The sequence below is a fragment of the Lichenostomus cassidix genome, chromosome 2, assembly GCF_008360975.1.
Source record: "Lichenostomus cassidix isolate B80296 chromosome 2, HeHo_3.0, whole genome shotgun sequence".
Taxonomy (NCBI): domain Eukaryota; kingdom Metazoa; phylum Chordata; class Aves; order Passeriformes; family Meliphagidae; genus Lichenostomus; species Lichenostomus cassidix.
The window spans coordinates 120,373,192-120,391,204 of record NC_139482.1 but is presented as its reverse complement, the minus strand read 5'-3'; the positions used below and the strand labels follow the sequence as shown (position 1 = coordinate 120,391,204).

The 18,013-nt window shown below is 37.2% G+C and overlaps 1 protein-coding gene across 4 annotated transcripts in view; it reads left to right on the top strand.

Moving 5' to 3' along the window:
- Positions 1-17,045, top strand: part of JPH1 (junctophilin 1) — an 81,824-nt gene extending 64,779 nt beyond the window's left edge. The window contains exons 4-6 of one of the 4 annotated variants that reach the window (XM_085053061.1): positions 5,569-6,230; positions 14,204-14,299; positions 16,159-17,045. In XM_085053061.1, coding sequence (XP_084909187.1) covers positions 5,569-6,230; positions 14,204-14,284 — 743 coding nt within the window. In that variant the 3' untranslated portion in view covers positions 14,285-14,299; positions 16,159-17,045. Of the gene's footprint in view, positions 1-5,568; positions 6,231-14,203; positions 14,300-14,405 lie in introns of all 4 variants that reach the window. The other 3 variants (XM_085053060.1, XM_085053058.1, XM_085053059.1) reach the window with 3 other exon arrangements.
- The last annotated feature ends 968 nt before the right edge of the window (positions 17,046-18,013 follow it).

Genomic DNA, 18,013 nt, shown 5'->3' with positions numbered 1-18,013 from the left:
AGGAGCTGCACTATTCCGTGTCATATTGCTGGATCACTGTATCCATCAGAAGGGTACTGCAGACACCTGGGGTGATAACCTCTTAAAATACCGTTAGGAACTCTTTCTCTACCGGGTGTGTGGTCAAACATTGGAACAGGCATTTTTAGAGAGATGGTCAGTGCCCCAGGCCTGTCAGTGTTCTAGAGGCATTTGGACAGTGTCCTTAATGACTTTAAGGCTTTAGCTTTTGCTCAGATCTGAATTAGACAGTGACTTGCACAAGATGATTGTTCTAAGTCCCATTTGACTAAAATGTCCTGTTTTATTCTACACATATCTAAGTCCAGCGGGAGTGTTCTCTCAATGCCCTATGGCTCTTTAAGCACTTTGCCTTATTTCCTTTAATTCTTCTATGGCAATAATCCTTAGCCCTTAATTTCCAGCCCTATTCAGTCCCAGTTCAGTCTGCCAAACATGACTAAAACCATAACCATATCTCTGCTCCTGTGAGTTCATCAATATATTTTGCACATGGCATTGCACAGCCCTCCATTCAGGTGAGCTGAATTCAAGCCAGCAGCTTAGCCCTTAAGAGGTTTTTTTGTTCCCTCTTACCAGTATAACCATCAGAAAATTAGGAACAAAACAGAGGACACACTGATGATACAAATTCTAGTTCTTCCCTCTCCTTTCCTATCTCCACAATGAAGAAATAATAATAAACCCTTTTGAAAATTTACTGAATATAGATATTTGCACTTCCAAAATGAATTACTGAATCACTTCTTTTAAGAGATTGATAATTGATTATTTTTATTTCATTCACCTACAGTTACCATCTTGAGGAATTCTTCTAAACTGGATGTCCTATCCTGAAAAATCCTAACATAAGAAAAAAGATCCTGTATTAATTGATCCTTTGATTGACCACCCGTCTTTTCAAAGTTTTATTAAGTTCATCAGAATACCAAAGAAATCTTATTGTGAGAGCATAAATATTGTTACCAACAGTGATAAATTAGAAAATCATCAAAAACATAACTAGATAATAAACCAAATTATTTTCACTGGCTCATTTCATGAAGAATATATATCAACCTGCAGTACCAACCCTTAAGTATACATTTTCCTTTTTAAGTGGAGTTCATTTGAATACAAAAGACTTAAGCTTTTGCTTCAACTGTATCATGCTCTGGATTTGTATTAGGGTATAATCTTCAGTAAGAAACTTATCCATCCTTTACTATTTCCTTCTCTCTTTGAATTTTGATTTGGTAGATCAGTTCTCAGCTTTTTCAGCAAGATGACATTTACGGTAGGCGACAAACTTACCGCCAAAGTGCTGTGTCAAGTTTTGATTACTTGGGAGACTTACACACCATTCCTAGTTTTGACAAAGGCTTTTTCTGCATCTTTAGGTTTGCCAAAGATTTAGGAAAGCTTTCAGCATGTTGTAACTTTATTGACAGCTGAATTCAGAAAGGTTATTCAGATGAAACATGTGCTTTGGGTCATGATTTCCTTTTGGATCAACTTCCCCATCACTAAAAAGGGGTATTGGTATAACCTTTACTATTGTACTTACAGACTGTGAACTTTTCAGACCATGAATTCTCTCCTGTTTTGTAGAAATGTTCAGTAGTTTAGTAAAAAGGGACCTCTAATCTTGGAAGGTTTGCACATAGCCTGCAGTGTTCTGGTTGAGCAAGTAACTTTGATAGTGTCACCATTACCCCACAGACAGTTGTTAAACATTACCGTGAAACTGGGGCATCCTTCCACTGACGGTTCATACATGTAAACAAAATTAGGAAGTGAAGTCTGTGCTTCACATTTGGAATTTATAAGCACAACATAAATTTTCTCATAATGGTAAAATTGTAATGTTGTTTCTTATTTGGGTTACTCTTTATTGCCCTATTTGTTAACTCTCTATGTAGCACTTAAGGTAGCTTACATCACATAACATGTACTTTAGTTCAAAAAGCAGAAATAAGGATATGTCTATCTAATAAGTACTTCTAATATACCTTGAAATTGAATCACTTCACTCAGCATCAACAGTACTTTAAATATTACATTCTTAGTAGATTATGTTCTGGAGCCTGCATTAGTGGCATTGCAGTCTTTTTTTTTGCTTTCAGTAGACTACTAAAATACGAAATGCTTATTTTTCCTGGATTGTAAGAATGGTAAGGTTGGGCATGAAAAAGCAGTAGACATATTGTGAAGAAATTATAAGATGTTTATAAAATTATTTATGAAATTGCATGTATGCCTTTTCCCTCACTATCCTAGATGTATTTTGCCGTCCTTCTCAAGCTTCAGATTTCATTCTGATCTGATGAGGCACAAGGTCTCTTCTTAGCTTTCATGGGAAACAGTGGCTGCATGTACAGTGTCCCGCAAGATGACATTTTCAGATGTTCCTTGGGCCACAATCCTGCAACTGCCCTATGCTGCCAATATGTGTGCCTCACTAGGCCATGGGGGAAAGCATGTGGCTGTCACCTCTTTAAAAATGCTGTGGCAGAACCAGGGCATCCTTCTCTTCTCATTTACAGGGCTAGCCGTGCTGTCACATCACTTACTGGAGCCCTTCCAGGAGGAAGGACATATTACACAAGTAACTTCACAAGAAATTCTAGATTTAGAATAACCATGAGTGTGCCTTCAACCAAACCAAAGCTTCCCTCCCCCCACAGCCATCAATGAAATGCTGCTCAAGCAGACCATCAGACTGTATGAGACTCTGTGTGCGTACCTTGCACACATCCGCACAATCCTTTGGCTTGTCAGAGGCTATTCCCCCTGAATACTGGCTAACTCACACTTTAATGGTGCCATCCAGTTGCTGACATCACAACAGGTGTGTGAGCCAAAACCACCCATGGCTGACCCTTAGCAAGTAAAGGTGCATCAATTTTGATCCAGTGGTAGCACAGCCAGCATGTCACCATAAGAAAACACACAGGTTCATCTTATCTTTTCTTGGTTAGATAACATTTCTTCGTTCTGCTTTCTAGAGCAGGTTCTCCTTGGGCACTCAGATGTATCATGTCTAGGACTAGATCTACTTGTTGCTTGAACTGCAAACTGAAGAACCAGAGCTCTGTGTTTGTTTCCATGTTATATGATCCCACTTTACCTTCTTCCCACCCTCAAATTCTATTCTCTTCCTCATTAAGATCAGCCAGCTAAGAAATTCTACAGGATAACATGTTAGTGACTCTCTTTCCAAATTCTCTTGGCCCTTGTTTTTTTAAATTTGTGCTGTGGATTGCTCTTATGATGAAGAAAAGAGCTCTCTTACCCATGTCTGTAGTGTTAGATAATGTCTTTAACAAAGGGGACAAGGTAAATCTGGCAGCCCTTAGTCCTCAGAAGGGAATGGGAACTGAGTTCTTGCTGCTTGGAGTCAGTGGTTTTGACAGGTGCATAATCCAATTGTATTGGATGCAGCAAACTGACGTTTAAAAAGTATTTGGACAATCTCCAAAGCTAACTTCCACTCAGAGCCAAGAATTTCAGTGTTGGAAAGATTTGCCTGACAAAACTGGAGGCAAGGGATATATCTCTAATATCCATATGTGATGTACTGGGGGTGGCAGGGAGGGCTGCTGTGCTATGTTCAGGCAATGCCTGAATGTCTGGTCAGACACCCTCAGATGTTACTTGGATGCAGCATTCTGTGGAGCTCAGTGTCACATAGCATCAAATATTGCCAAATACCCTGTTAAAATATGGCATCATTAGCCTGTTGAAACTTAACTTCTTTGGGAAGCTCCAGATTACATTTTTGTTTTGCTTTAAGTTTTTTATTTTGCACTCTACCAGTCTCTTGGAGAGACATGGGCTTCCTTCTTCTTTCAGAAATTCAAACACAGTTTGGAGGTCTCTTGATGAGAGGGATTTTCTCTTGCCAACTGTGGCAGGCTTTTATTTGATCACAGGAAAAGGTGGAGTGGGATGACATTTCTGGGGTCATTTCTGATGTCATTTTCTGATGTTTTCCTTATGGAAGTGTCTCCAGTTTGTCAAGTGCTGTCAGATATTAGTAAAAGTCAAATTTTTATGTGTGAGGCAGTGCAGAGTTGTCACAGTATGTGAATTTTCAGGAACAGATCAGGTGCCGTGTAAGCAGCATTGTAAAACTGAAGAGATAGTATTCCAATTGGATGATTTAACCACAGCAGTCATAAGGAGCAAGCTAATGTGAATGTGGATCTCTCTGTAACAAATAATCATTGCAATTTGACAGCTCCGTGGCTTGGGCTTAAAGATTAGTCAGAGCTCTTTTAGCTATCCTTTTCTCTTTACACCCCTAATTATATCTAATGTGAAAAGATATGAAAAAGAAAGTTTATGCATGTTAAACCCTTCAGCATTACCTTATGGATGTCAGCAAAGATGGAAGGAAATCCCCAACACGACAGAGAATTTTTTGAATGGCGATCATACCTGTAACTTTATATATGGAAACTCTTAATTTGTGTTGTACGGCCTTTCCCTTTTACCAGGAAGATTATAAAAAGCTGTGAATCAAGCCTCTAGCTCTCTCCCTCTGTGCAGACTTAACTCTGCAAAACTTCCTCCTCAAATGTCATTTGAGAACAAATCCTGACTTGTCTGTGTCTAGTCTTCTTTTTTAACAGCTCCCTATTTCCACCCCTGGTTTTCCGAGATTCAAAAAAAGTGATTTTCCTGCTCAAAAGACCTTGCATGCCGAGTAATACTTCTTCTCAGCAATGCTTGCTTACCAGATGACTCAATAACTTCCAAAAGCTTCATGCTGCTCTTCCTTCCTCTCATCTTCGCACTGCGTAGTGATGCATATGCTTCTGGCATCTGTAAAAACACTGTATCTGCCTAGCACAGTAAGAGCCTCCTTTAAACTCAAAAGCAGAAAAATGTGTGCAGGCATTCTTCCTGGGCACAGAATTTCTCTGTGACATAAAGCACAGATAAGCCTCACTTAGAGACAAGTAAAAAAATCAAAGGGAAGATGTGGTGCTAGCAAGGATAGAAGTGGAGAAACAGTTGAAATGCATTTTTCAGAAGCCATTTTTGAAAACACAGAACGATTGCTGGTAGCTCTTTGTCCACAGAGCTCCCCAGCTTCTGACTTCTTAGGGAAATTGATCCTTGGAATCTGGGATGTGACCTCTAGGAAATAAAACAGAAAACACTGCCTAAAATGAGTACAGATTGACAGTAACTTTTTTTCTTCAACAGTGTTTGCTTATTTTTGTCTTAGAATTAAACAGTTAAATCTGACAACCAAAACTTGGAGCAGAGCATGTCAGCCACCTTGTGTTTATGTTTACAGCTGTATAGAAATGCACTTTGATAAGTGTCTTAAAAGGGAATGTGTGCATGTGTGTTTTGCTAGAATTGGGGGAGAGGATGTTCTTCACACTTACTGCTCTCTAAGTATTGTCCTAGTGAATATAAGAGAATTTGTATTCTTGCCTTCTGAGTAGGAATTGTCTTACTTGCTAGAGTGGTTCAGCTGGGTCTTCATATGGGAGTGATTTGATGTGATTTTTGTTTTTATCTTCATATTTCTATTACACTATTTTTCAGGCCCTGATTATATCAAACAAAAATTTCAAGAAGGAATGGATGGAAAAGAAAAATCGGAAGAAAAAGTCCAGGAGAACCCACCCACCCCAAAAGAGTCACCTCACTTTTATCGAAAAGGTACTACACCCCCTCGAACCCCAGAGGCAAGTCCAAGGCATAGTCCTACTCTTTCTTCTGAGACTTCTCCTTCAAATCAACTGAAAAGGCAAAGCTCCACTTCTGGAGCAAGACTCAGTCAAGAAAAAAAGCATTTAGCCACTGAGAATATAACACCCACAACTAACAAGCCTTTATATTCAAAAGCACCGGCAAAGGAGGAAGTAGCTGGGAAACACCAGCCAAAGTTTTCAGCCCAGCACAATCCCATCAGCACAGAGAATGGGGAGCTGCATGGTCACTACCATGGCTATTATGTAAAAATGAATCCAACAGTGCTTCCACAGGAGCTCAGGGAAGAAGATGAATATGCCAACCCTTCACCATCAACACTTGCACGGATACCACCCTCACAGAAGCCAAGTCCTGCTAGATCTGGGGGTAAGCCAGATGCCAAAGAAAACAAACCTGACACAAAAATTAAGAAACCAGAATTTGCTGCACCAAAGAACCCAGCTAATAATGAGTCACATTCAGCAATGGAAAAGGAAGTAGGAAACAGCTCGGTAAGTACTGCAAGAAACCTTTTCACTTTCACTGCCCTTTTGCCTCCAAAGGTCTGCTTTTGACTACTGTTGGAGATGGGATGCTGGCCTGTGGTCTGACCAAGTCCAGACAACCTCCCATTTTCAACTTCTTCTCTATGTTTGTATTGTGGCCTCTATAAACCAGCAATTTGAACTAAAATATGTACTGTTTTAAAATGCGTACATCTAACAATTCTTACATTTTACAGTGATGTGAAAAATTTTACTTTTCGTCAGGAAATGGAGTTTTAAAACTACCCATTCAAACCAATGTGAATCTTAATTTTGTTTTTATCTAAAAATAACGAAATTATCAATAGCTGTGCAGAAAAGGAGTGATGACCAGTAGCATTTCTATTCCATGTGAGAAGAAAAAGCCAGGGTATGGAATTCAGAATCGCTGATGATGATTCTGTGATTTTTGGGCAGGAGAAACTCAGGAAAAGCATTAGTTTTAGATCCTAAAATTAACCTTTAGCAAATAAAGAGGTCTAGATATAGATAATTGTCATAATATTTCTCTTTTATAAGCATTGTTTTTCTGAGTAATTTTTGATGGTGCTCTACAAAATAAACAGTGTATCCTTATTGATGAGATAAACAAAATGACCCATTTAAAGAGATCCAGATATCCTAGTACTGATTGCAGGCAAAACACTTGAATAATTGACACCAAACTGCATTAATAAAGAATTTAGAAATAAAGAGGGGGAGGAATTTCCAATCAACATGAGTTGTCAAAAAAGTTTGAAGTCTTCAGGTGTGACAGAAGAATCATATCTTCAGTCAAGAAGGTCTCTTGATTTGCTTTGACACGGTCATGTATTCTGACAAGGAAACCAGAGTAGTGCAAAGGCTAAATGTCATATTAAAACAACTTTTTAAAACTGTCTGATGGTTCTCAAAAAGTTGTTAGAAAACCATCAGTTACTTGATACTATTCTGGTGAGATTATTCTTACATTAATTCTGTTACTCTTATTCACATTCTTATTAATGGCATACAAGAGGACGTAAGAATATTACCCATGAATTTTATAGAAGGTGCAGGAAACTGGTCAATAATGAAGAGAAATACAAGCAGATGGAAATCAATTGCTAAGAAGGCTGCAAGTATAATTATCCATAGGCAGCACAGCAAAATATAATATTGTATGTGAAACACAATTAATAGAGCCTGACCACGCAGGGTGAGAACTGGAAAAGGTTGGTAGATCAGGGCAAGAGAGACAACTGAACATGAGCTCCCAATCTGCTGCTGTTGTTTAGAGATGTTAACATAATCCTTAGATTTATCAACAGAAAAGATTAAGCAAGAGTGCATGGGAGTCTGTTCTGTCTGCTTTTGGCACGGGTGCAGCCACTTCTGGGATAAAATACAGTGTCTGTAAATCAAGGATTTAAAATGAAAAAAAACCTTGAGGGGAAGTCCCACAAAGAGCTACAAGAATGATTAAAACATATATTTCTATAAAAGATTCAAGGTACAAAAAACCCTGACACACTAAATCACTTTCTGTAAGTACGCTTTGAAAAACAGTTTCCCAGACTAACAAGCAAATGTGTAAGAAGATCCAACAGCTAGAAAGATTCAGATGAAGGTCTTGTTTTAAGTTGCTTTTAATGATCTTAATTAAATATGCGATCAATTTTCAGATGCTGGGGTTTTGGAGCCATTACTGAATAGCTCAATATGAGCGTTTTGCCAAGATGATATTCTCCAGTTCTGCAGGAAGCTTTTATTCTGTTTTATGCGGATCAAAGTAGATGTTCACAGAGTTTTTGTAATCTGCAAATCTGTATTACAGCTGATATCAGCCCTTTAACCTTTCAAATCTCACAGATATGACTCCGACACAGGGTAACACAAAGCTGACAGGCTTGTAGATGTTGAGTGAGCATGGAAAAATTTTAAGCTGAATTGGAATTGTTTGTTCAACTCTGGTGAAAATAAGCGACTAGAAATAGTCCTTACTTTTCCTTCATTTCAAATAATATTTGGGAGCTGAGGGAGGCATGATCTTAACAAGTAGGGTACCTGAACAGCAGTTTATTGACTTTGTAGAATAATCAGGATAAGGCCCATGAATCTACAGCCTGCTATCACAAAAGGTGTAAAAGTGATGAGATACTGTGCATTAGCTACTGTTTATCCACTGATACTGCAGGTTGTCTGGGAACTGTCCCTCTGCTTCATTTGGAGCTCCCTAATTGCGTTATTCTTATTACCAGCATTTCAGTATGGAACGAAGGTAGATTTTAGGAATTCATTTTTAATACAACAGTATTATAAGATGTATGTAGATGTCTTCTATATGTGTCTATAAATTTGCCCCTATAGGATAAATCTCCTATATGCTTATTTCTTCAAGATGCTGAAATGAGTAAAAATGCTAGAATAATTAAAGCAAAAAAGAGTAGCCTACTGGCCTAGCAGTCTGAGGAAGAAACAGTACAGAATGACTGTTAACACTGCCTGGAGACCTTTAATTTTTAGTATCACCTTTCAGCTTCAGAAAAACGGTGGCCTGTTGTGCAGTGCTCCTGGACTGAGCTCAACAGTGTGTTGGAATTAAGCAGTGACTAAGCTAAGAGTGCACAGTTACTGAGGAGAAGCCAGATTCATGGAATCATAGAATAGTTCGGGTTGGAAGAGATCTTAAAAGACCATCTTGTTTCAGCCCTCCTGCCATGGGCAGGGACACCTTCCACTAGACCAGGTTGCTCAGATCTCCATCCAGTCTGGCCTTGAACATTGTCAGGGATGGGGCATCCACAGTTTTTCTGGGCAACCTGTTCCAGTGCCTCACCACCCTCACATTACAGACATTCTTCCTAATATCTAACCTAAACCTACTCTGTTCTAGATGAAATCCGTTCTCACTTGTCCTAATTAATGTACTTCTTCTTATCCCGGATGCTTCTGAATGTTGAGAGACCAGAATTCTAGAGTTACATGGGGCAATTACTTTATTTTAGTAAGAAACTGCTTTTTAGTCATTCTGACAAACGATTTTGTTATGCTTTGAAAGTCAGTCTGCCTTAGATCCTCCATAAAAGTTCTAAAATATATTTAATATAAAGAGAAAAGAACTCTCACTCACATTAAAAGAGAATGATAAAACATGGTTTTGGAATGCAAAAAATGAATCTATTAACATTTATTGAGCACTTTCATTAGATTATCTGGAAGTGCTATATAAAATTGTGCTGTGCTTTTCCCAGGTTTCCAGTGTGATAGCACATTAAGAACATAGAGAAGGGAAGATTTTCCAATTCTTCTTTCCTTGTATCTAAATCAAAGCCATTTCCCATACCTAAATGAAACACAAATTTTCATTAGGATTACCACCTTTAAACTACTTTATTTGCAGCAAAACTTGTAGCAGCTGTTTTAGTAATCAAATTCATGTTTCATATTTTTTGTGAATGTTACATCCTTAAGAATATCTTTGAGTATTTTTGCAATAAGTTAGTTATAGGAACAGTCTTGATTCTCTAGGTGTCCCCATTTCTGGCACTATACTTGAAAAATACCCACACACACTTCTTATGCCACACATATCAGTGTGTTTGTCTGTGTACTTACTCTCTGATGTTCAAAAATCAAAGTTTGAAATCATTCCACAACTCAGGAGAAAGAGCCACAGTTTTATCAAGGTGAAATCATGCATAAAGCACAATGACAAAGTCACCATTCATCAGCTGCTCAGAAAAAACTGTTTTCAAGCATTACTTGTCATTTCTGAGAGATAAATCCCCCCGAGAATTAGGCTCTTTCACATTACCTTATATTTACCCCAGTGTGAAGCGTTCACAGAGACACTTGACCACAAACCAGTACTGTTGTTTCTAAGTGGTCATTAGCACCTCTAGCCCCAGTTTCAGCTTGCATGCTTCTGTTCCCACCTTGACTATGAGCTGATTGGAGATTGTCTTGGATTTGAGTGAAAAATAGGATTGAATTTCACAGAACACTATTGTAGTGTACATTCATGAATACACTTTTCTTTTCCTGATATGTGTCCATGTGCTGCCCTTGGATAGGTACAAGCCCAGGCACACTTGTTTTATTATGTTGAATTTTTTTTTTATTTGGAAGGTAAAGATTTTTAAACATAACCTTGTTTAGCCTGGTTTTCATCTGTATCTAAAATCATTGTTTTGCTTAGTGCTACCCAGTGCTTCCACTCCCATATTTTTGTTCAGTTCGCACCTCTTTGTTCACTTAACATCCATGTAGTAGGGGCTGTAAATAATATGTTAAAAAAAATAGATCAGTATTTGCCTTGGTCCTAAATAAAACCTCTGAGCAAGAACTTTATGCTAAATTTAATGGACATTCCTTATGCAATGGAATTACAAGACTAGTCTTTTTACTTCCTGGCACTACATTTTAGGAAAATAACTTTCTTTCTTCCCCAAATGGAAACTAATCGTATAGGTATATTTTGAACTGCATTAAATGTCTAACTTACGAGAAGCTGAGAGGGTAAATTTAAGGAGGACTGAAGGTTTTCAACTACAGCTTCTTTAGTGCACCTGTTCCAGTCACTCTTGGACTGTTCAAACTAATTTTGGCTTTTGCTATTTTAAGCCCTTGCAGGACATTAAAGTCTTACTTGTGGTATTTGTCTTAAAGCATTAAATGCTTATTCCATAGGTATCTACAAAACAGGTGGTAGTTCATTGCATAATAACTGTGTGCTCCATAAATGTTGTTTGATCATGTTTTAGCATATCAGGAAATCCTGCTTTGGGTATAATTATCAGAAGATGAAACACAATGCACATAGGCCAAAGAATATGAGATTTACTTCTTTGTATAAAGCACAGACTCATTATCATAAAGAGATAACACATTTTGCTATGATCTTCGTGTAAAATCAACAGCCCAGTTCTCAATGTGTCACTTAGTTCTGTCTTTGTAGATGAGACTTCTTGATTCAGACTGTAGCCCCTGGGGTTTTTAGACTAATTTATCTAATCATGTTTTGGTGAGATTGTTATACTTAACCTGACTGACAGATGCATCAAAAGAGAAGTCCCCTCCCCCTGCAACAAGCTTAATTCCATGAGACTGTGCACTAATAATACCGAGCTGCCATTGGAGCTGCAGTCCTGATTTTTCAATCACCAAAAATCTGTCATGCAGCTACCAGCATGCTGTTCCATGATATATTTCAGGTAATGAACAAGTTCTTGGCTCCTGTGAAGACACCATAGGTTCAAATTTTTTTTCAATCACAGTAAATCAATGTGATTTTCATGGATGTCATTTTCAAATATGCAAAGTACTAGATGGCCAAATCCCAAAGAATTTTAATGGTGTTTGGCAGAATTTCACAGTTCCTTGGAATTCCTGATGCAGTATAACTGTAAAATCTTCAGGTGGGATTCCAGGCTTTGGAATATAAAGGAGCCATTGACCTGGTTTGAATCACATGGAAAGTCCCTATTAGAATCATAGGATTATGTAACCATAGAGTGTTTGGGGTTGGAAGGGATATTTAAAGACCATCTACTTCCAACCCCATGCCATGGGCAGAGCTACCTTCCACTAGACCAGGTTGCTCAAAACCCCATCCAGTGGTGGGGCATCCACAGCATTTCCAGTGATGGGGCATCCACAGCTTCTCTTGGCAACCTGTTCCAGTGCCTCAACACCAAAAAGAGAGATGTTGAACCCACATTTGAGTGGAAGTTAATAATGTAATCAAATCACACTTCCTGTAGAGAGTAATATTACAATTATAAAAATCCTATTATATATCCTCTGTAATACTAGCATGTCTGTTGTGAGATTCTGGGATTTCTTTTTGCAAAACAAGTAGTCATTAAATTGAAGGTTCCCTCCTAAGGGTTTGACATTGACATTCCAAGACCCAAAGACTGAGAGATTCTCAGAGTACCTTTTGTTTCAAATAAAACATGTCTTACTGCTCAAAATCTTCAGTAAGTCTATCATGCATAAATCTCACAATTCCCAAATGCATTGGGTGGGGTTTGTGGTAGGAACTTGGATTTCCATCACAGTAGAAAAGCGCAGAAGTACCCAACCTAGCAAAACTGTGATCATGCCAGAAAGAGAAAGAAGATACTAACTTTGAGTTATAGACAGTACTACAGCAAGGCTGCTTACAATGCTGTGGTCAGGAATGTAACCATATCTGGTGCTGTGCTTTCCCTTTATGCCTGTTCTCTACCCTCGAGTGTCTCGTATGCTTTAGCACATGGTGAGTCACTTCCACTTAGGAGGAAGGAACATGGTTCCACTTCTGTTCTGTCACCTGGTGGTTGAAACATACCACTGGTAAGTGGGAGCCTGATACTCAAAATCACTTTGACTAAGGTGTCATTAAACCTGGTGTTCAATTTCCTTGTGAATATTTTAGACATTCTGCCATTAAGCAAAATGTGAGTGCTACTGCCAATACCATTACCCCTATGGCATCGTTTAATTGGCATTCTAATAATCTCAATCATTGTTTGAACTTGAACACCTAGTTCTCAGTGTGTGAACAGACACCTGTGAGTTGGTGCAGAGGGAATTTGATGGCTGTTATGGATATAGGTGCTGATGTGGTTTAGACTCACCAGAGATTTAAGCAGGACCTGGTATAACGTATTTTGTGACTTACTCAAAACTCAGCAGCCCACATCTGGCTTGCCGTCTGACCTACTGTGTAAAGGTGTGTTCTGGTAGAAAGTGTTTAATGAGACTGTTTCAGGAGAGCATGTGATAGAATAGTGACACAAGTGCTATTCCATAGCTTCCCAGTTACACTGTTGCAGCTAATTACTAATAGCAAGTTCTTACACTTAGCATTCCAGAGATTATACAGCTGATGTTAGCATTATGTTGTCATGAAGCATAATGAACTTCTGCAAGGCATGCCTCATGTGAAAAGGGAAAACACTATATCGTTCCTGATCAAATATATGCCTTCTTTATGCAAGCCAGTGATTCTTGTGTAGCTCAGAAGACAGTTTTCTGCACAGATTTTCTGGTGGGCTTCATGATTTGTGATTGAGGAAAGTATTGTCTGAATAAAGAGTGTCTCTATTTCTGCTTATAGTGACACCCTAAAATAAGAGTATACAAATATTTGTAAAACTATATTGTATTAAAACAAATATGTTAAGAGCAGAACAGAACTGAGAACTTTCATCTGTTGGGATATTTTTTCAAGTTGATAATTAGAAAGCATCCTTTTTTTTTAAAGAAAATATCCAGAATTGATAAAAAGAATTCAAAGCTTTCTTCTCTGGCTTCACAGAAAGACTAAAATTGTGTAGTGAATTAAATTTTCTAACCAATTTTAAGTCTAGATAGGCATGGAAGGAGTTATGTGATTTTTCATTTCTTCAGTACATAGGTCTGTAGGACAAGTGTCTGAGTAAATCAAAAGTTTAATTTTGCAGCTGTAAAACTGGTTTTAATCTATAATGGAAACAGGTAGGTTAGTGCAATGGTAAGTAAATTTTTTTCCACTTTGTTTATCAAAAAAGTGTATTTTTTTCTTAAAATGTCTTTTCTATGTCTGTTTTTAAATGGGTTGGAATTGGAGAAGGAACACGTAAGGATGAAGGGCAGCACCTTAGCTTCCCTGAAGTAGTTCACATTCTTTGTTTTGCTTTATTTTGACATTGTTATTGTGTTGATGGGTTTGTTTTCATTTGTTGATGCAGTCGTACTTGCCAGGTGGCTTAATCTCAGAGTGATTAAGAACAGTGGAATAATATACTCCCACCTGAATTTATCCAGCTCATTTTCACACAGATGATATTTATCTCACCTGAATATCAAGGGTAGTGGCTGTGTTTCAGGAGCAGGCTCTGTTACCTTCAGAGCAAGGTCAAAACCTATAGAAATTGTAAATTCAGGTCATGTTCATTGCTGTGCATGTGTGGGAGGTTGCATTAATCCTGATACCTTTATTTTATTTTCAGGGGCCTAACTCAATCATGATCGCCCTGGTAATGCTGTTGAATATTGGTTTAGCCATTCTTTTTGTCCATTTTCTAACTTGATTGGAATTAGGAAAGGTAAGAAAGGTCTTGTTTCCATATAAAATCACCATATCCACCCCACCTTAAATGATAAAGATTTAATTTCTTCACATACTTTTAATGTTCCCCACTTTAATTTTAGCTATGCCTGAATGTGATTCAACATAGTTATTTAATATTGTAACTGTTTTGACCCTTCAGTGAAGTCATGACAACTAGTGGTGTTAGCCCACAGTTCTCTGCAGTTGTGTCATCAGCCTTTTAAATGGCACCTGTCATACTCAGACACAGGGAAGGAGGCTTGGAATTAGGATGGGACGCAAGAGAGATGAAACTTGGAAAATTCAGCCAGGGGCCCAGATCAGTTTCTCTGCTGGTGGCTCGTGGCTTGGGGGTCCTCTGAAAGCTGAAGCAAGCAGCCATGTTGGAAAACAAACAAAATAATCTGCTGAAGCAGCCCTGCCAGTGAAGCACGTTGGCTTCTCCATCTGTTCCAGCAGAGTGTGACTAAACTGGAAATGTACGGAGCTGCACTTTTTGTTGATGGAAGTTAACAGCTGCCTTACTATTTTACCGTCTGATGTTTTTAGTGGGGAGATGGGAAAACGACTGCCAGAGGAATGTGGTCAGAGGATTCTGTTGCTGTGGAAGTGATTCCAGCGTTCACTCCTATCTCATTAGAAGAAATAGTTAGCAACATCAGTCACCAGTCTTATTCCATTACCTGCTGCTTTTAACATCTCCTGCAGTATTCTGGGAGATCGAATTTCATTTGCCTGTGCATGATTCTGTTCATTTGTTGTTTATGAAATTTGATGTATAGCCATAAGTAGTGTTTAGTCCAACCTGGAGAAAGCTACCAGTTCTGCCTAGCAGCAGAAGCAGAAAATCAAATACGTTTTCCTAGTTCAAAGATAAAATTCTTGAATTCATTTTCTTAAACCTGAAGAGTTATTTTGCATTAAGGTTCAATAAATAACATACCATTACTGCAAAACTTAAGGATACTGATATCTTCCTTAAAATGCTCAGATACTTACGCCAATACCAAGCAACATTTTTCATAAAAAAAAAATAAGAATCTTACATTGGTATAAATGCATTCTAAGCAGGAGATAGAATATCAAAATAAGCCAAGAAAGGTGAGATATAGGGTTTGCATGTTGACGTTTTTTTGGGTTCTTTTCTTAATTCTGGTACTGTGGTAATTGGTTATTTGAATTACTATGTTTCAACACTGAGGTATTTTGACAGCAGCTAAAATAAAGTCTTGTCCGGGTGCACATTAATGCCAGTGACAGTTAAGCTAGCTAATGCTCATAATAAATCAGAATTTTAAAATGCTAGATTTGTGTTGAATACATTCAGGTAGAGCATTTAAAAATGTTAAGTGATTGTTTATTGATTTGATGCCTTCAGTGTCTTTAAAGTCCATTTATAATTTTACCTCAGCATTAAAAAAGCCTCAAAATTTTTCATTTGGAAAACTTGTCTTAAGTAGTTTCATAGCCCTTTGTTCAAACAATGTGATCATGTTTCTTTTTACGTGCCATTATACTGTAATTATTGTACCCTGTATTAATCAAATGCATGCTTATTTATTGAAGATATGTGGTGTGATCATTTGGCAAGCAAACATTTTAATTTAAAGCTGCAAAAAGCAAAGGGCTTGTATTACGGTTTATTTTATCTCTATTAGAAAATCTTTCATACAGTGTAGTTTTTGAACCTGTTTGTAAACTTTCTAAGTTTTTGCATGGTTTAATGGGCAACATTCTTACAAAATACATTAGCTATTTTTTGATGCAGCATAGTAAACTACCGTAGGTAAGGACTGAATGTTGTGCAGCGAAGCAGCTCCGAGCAGGGCAGTAACACCATGGTGTTTTTTTCAGAAGTATGTTGAAAATCCTGTGTTTTGACCAGTGTGGATAAAGAAGAAAGCAGAAAGAGTGCAAATGAAAATAAAACTTGTATATTTATTTTTAAAAAAAAACAAAGTTTAAATTGTGTTTTAAATTTAGGAAAGTAATTTTTAAATAAGAACAAAATTTTAAAAGTTACTGTGTAAGCCTTGAATTAATGGATGAAATGTTCCATCCCACAGTTAAATCACCCCCTGTCTCCTTACATGGAGAGATAATTTTGTAACTGACATATTTAATTCCTATTAAATGTTTATTTAAAATACTTTATGCTCTGGAAATAATGGGTAACAAAGCTTATGAAAAATGTTTATAAATTTAAGTAAGCATGTTAGTACCATTTATAAATATGTATGATTTATAAGCTTTTTTAAAACAAAGCTCAAACAAATTGTTGGTATTTTTCTAAAATGTGCACAGTTGTATTTTACATGAAAGGCTATTTATAATTGGTTGTTATACTGTACACTACATTTTGGACAGCACAATGAAGCCTGCCAATGTACTTAAAAATGTCATTTTGTCTATTTAAAGTTTCTTGCTGTCAAAGAATGAACTCTTTATCTATGAGTTTCTCTATTTATAATTCTTGACCCAAAATGTACAATGTACAGTTTTCACAACTGTATTTGCTCTAATAAAAATAAGTTGGTTATTAATAGAGTTTCAGACTACTTTTTCCTGTTTATTAATTACTTTGTTCACTCTCTGGAAGCAATTTTTATAACTAATCAAATAAACAGGAGTGATGCAGGAAAATGAGTGAAATTCTGTTCCCTTTGAAATAATTGTGAGTTACTGTTTTCAACAAAAGTGATTCTGGGAAACAATTAAAAATAAATATTTAAAAAAAAAAAGTCAAACTTCCTTTTGTGTCTTCTTTTCTCTTCCAATACAGGATTTTGTATGTTTATAAATTCAGTATCTTAAATTATACTCCCACTGCAAGATGGTTTGATCAGTTTTGTTTTAATTGGTGAGTGAGTGGTCCATTAACAGCTGTTCTTGTAAGGGAATTCATTTTTTTTAGGCTTCACTGTTCCTCAGGGTCTTCATAGGTTCAAAATTAACATGAAGTTTGTGAGACAATATTTACACAGAGAAAATTTGCCATTACCACCGTCTTAAAGCCACCACATTTGCTGAACTGCTCAGTCAGCTGAAAATTTTATTTTCATTGTTTCCAGTTCATTCTAGTAGCCAACTGTACTGAAATCCTAATGTTTGGTTGAAGAGGAGAGCGATTTTTATTAGTAGTTCCTATTTAATGGAAATGTATTTTTAGGAAGTAGTCATTACTGTCTTGGTCTTTAAAATACTTCTACTAGCATGAAGCTTACCTTTAAGAATTTTTCTTTTCTGCACAATACCTGCTCCCTGAAGAAAACCTTCAGCTCTTCAAGGAGAGAAAAATGCATTCTCAAGAAAAATAAACAGAAATAACTTTAATGTCAGAAAATTTAGAAGTCAACTTCAGTGAGATAACTCTTCTCTGGCATTTGTGATCCTCATTGTATTTGTTCAGTAATGAAAGTAAAGTGTCCATAAATATTTCTTGAGGCATAGGAGTGTGATAATACACTCAGGCATATAAAAATCTGAACAGCAACAAGCAAAAGATTTGCATGGAAATATAAGAAAAAGGTGCTCATAATTTTCAACTCCTTTGCCATCTAAGATGTTTTTAGCAGTGGTTTATCTTACAAGTGGTGTTACATGGCAGTGCATCTGTTATGCCTAAAGGAAAAGAAACCATGGACACACTGCAACTTGATGCTTCCAGATTTGCTCCAGCATGAAAAATTTTACCCCACTTCAAGCAAGG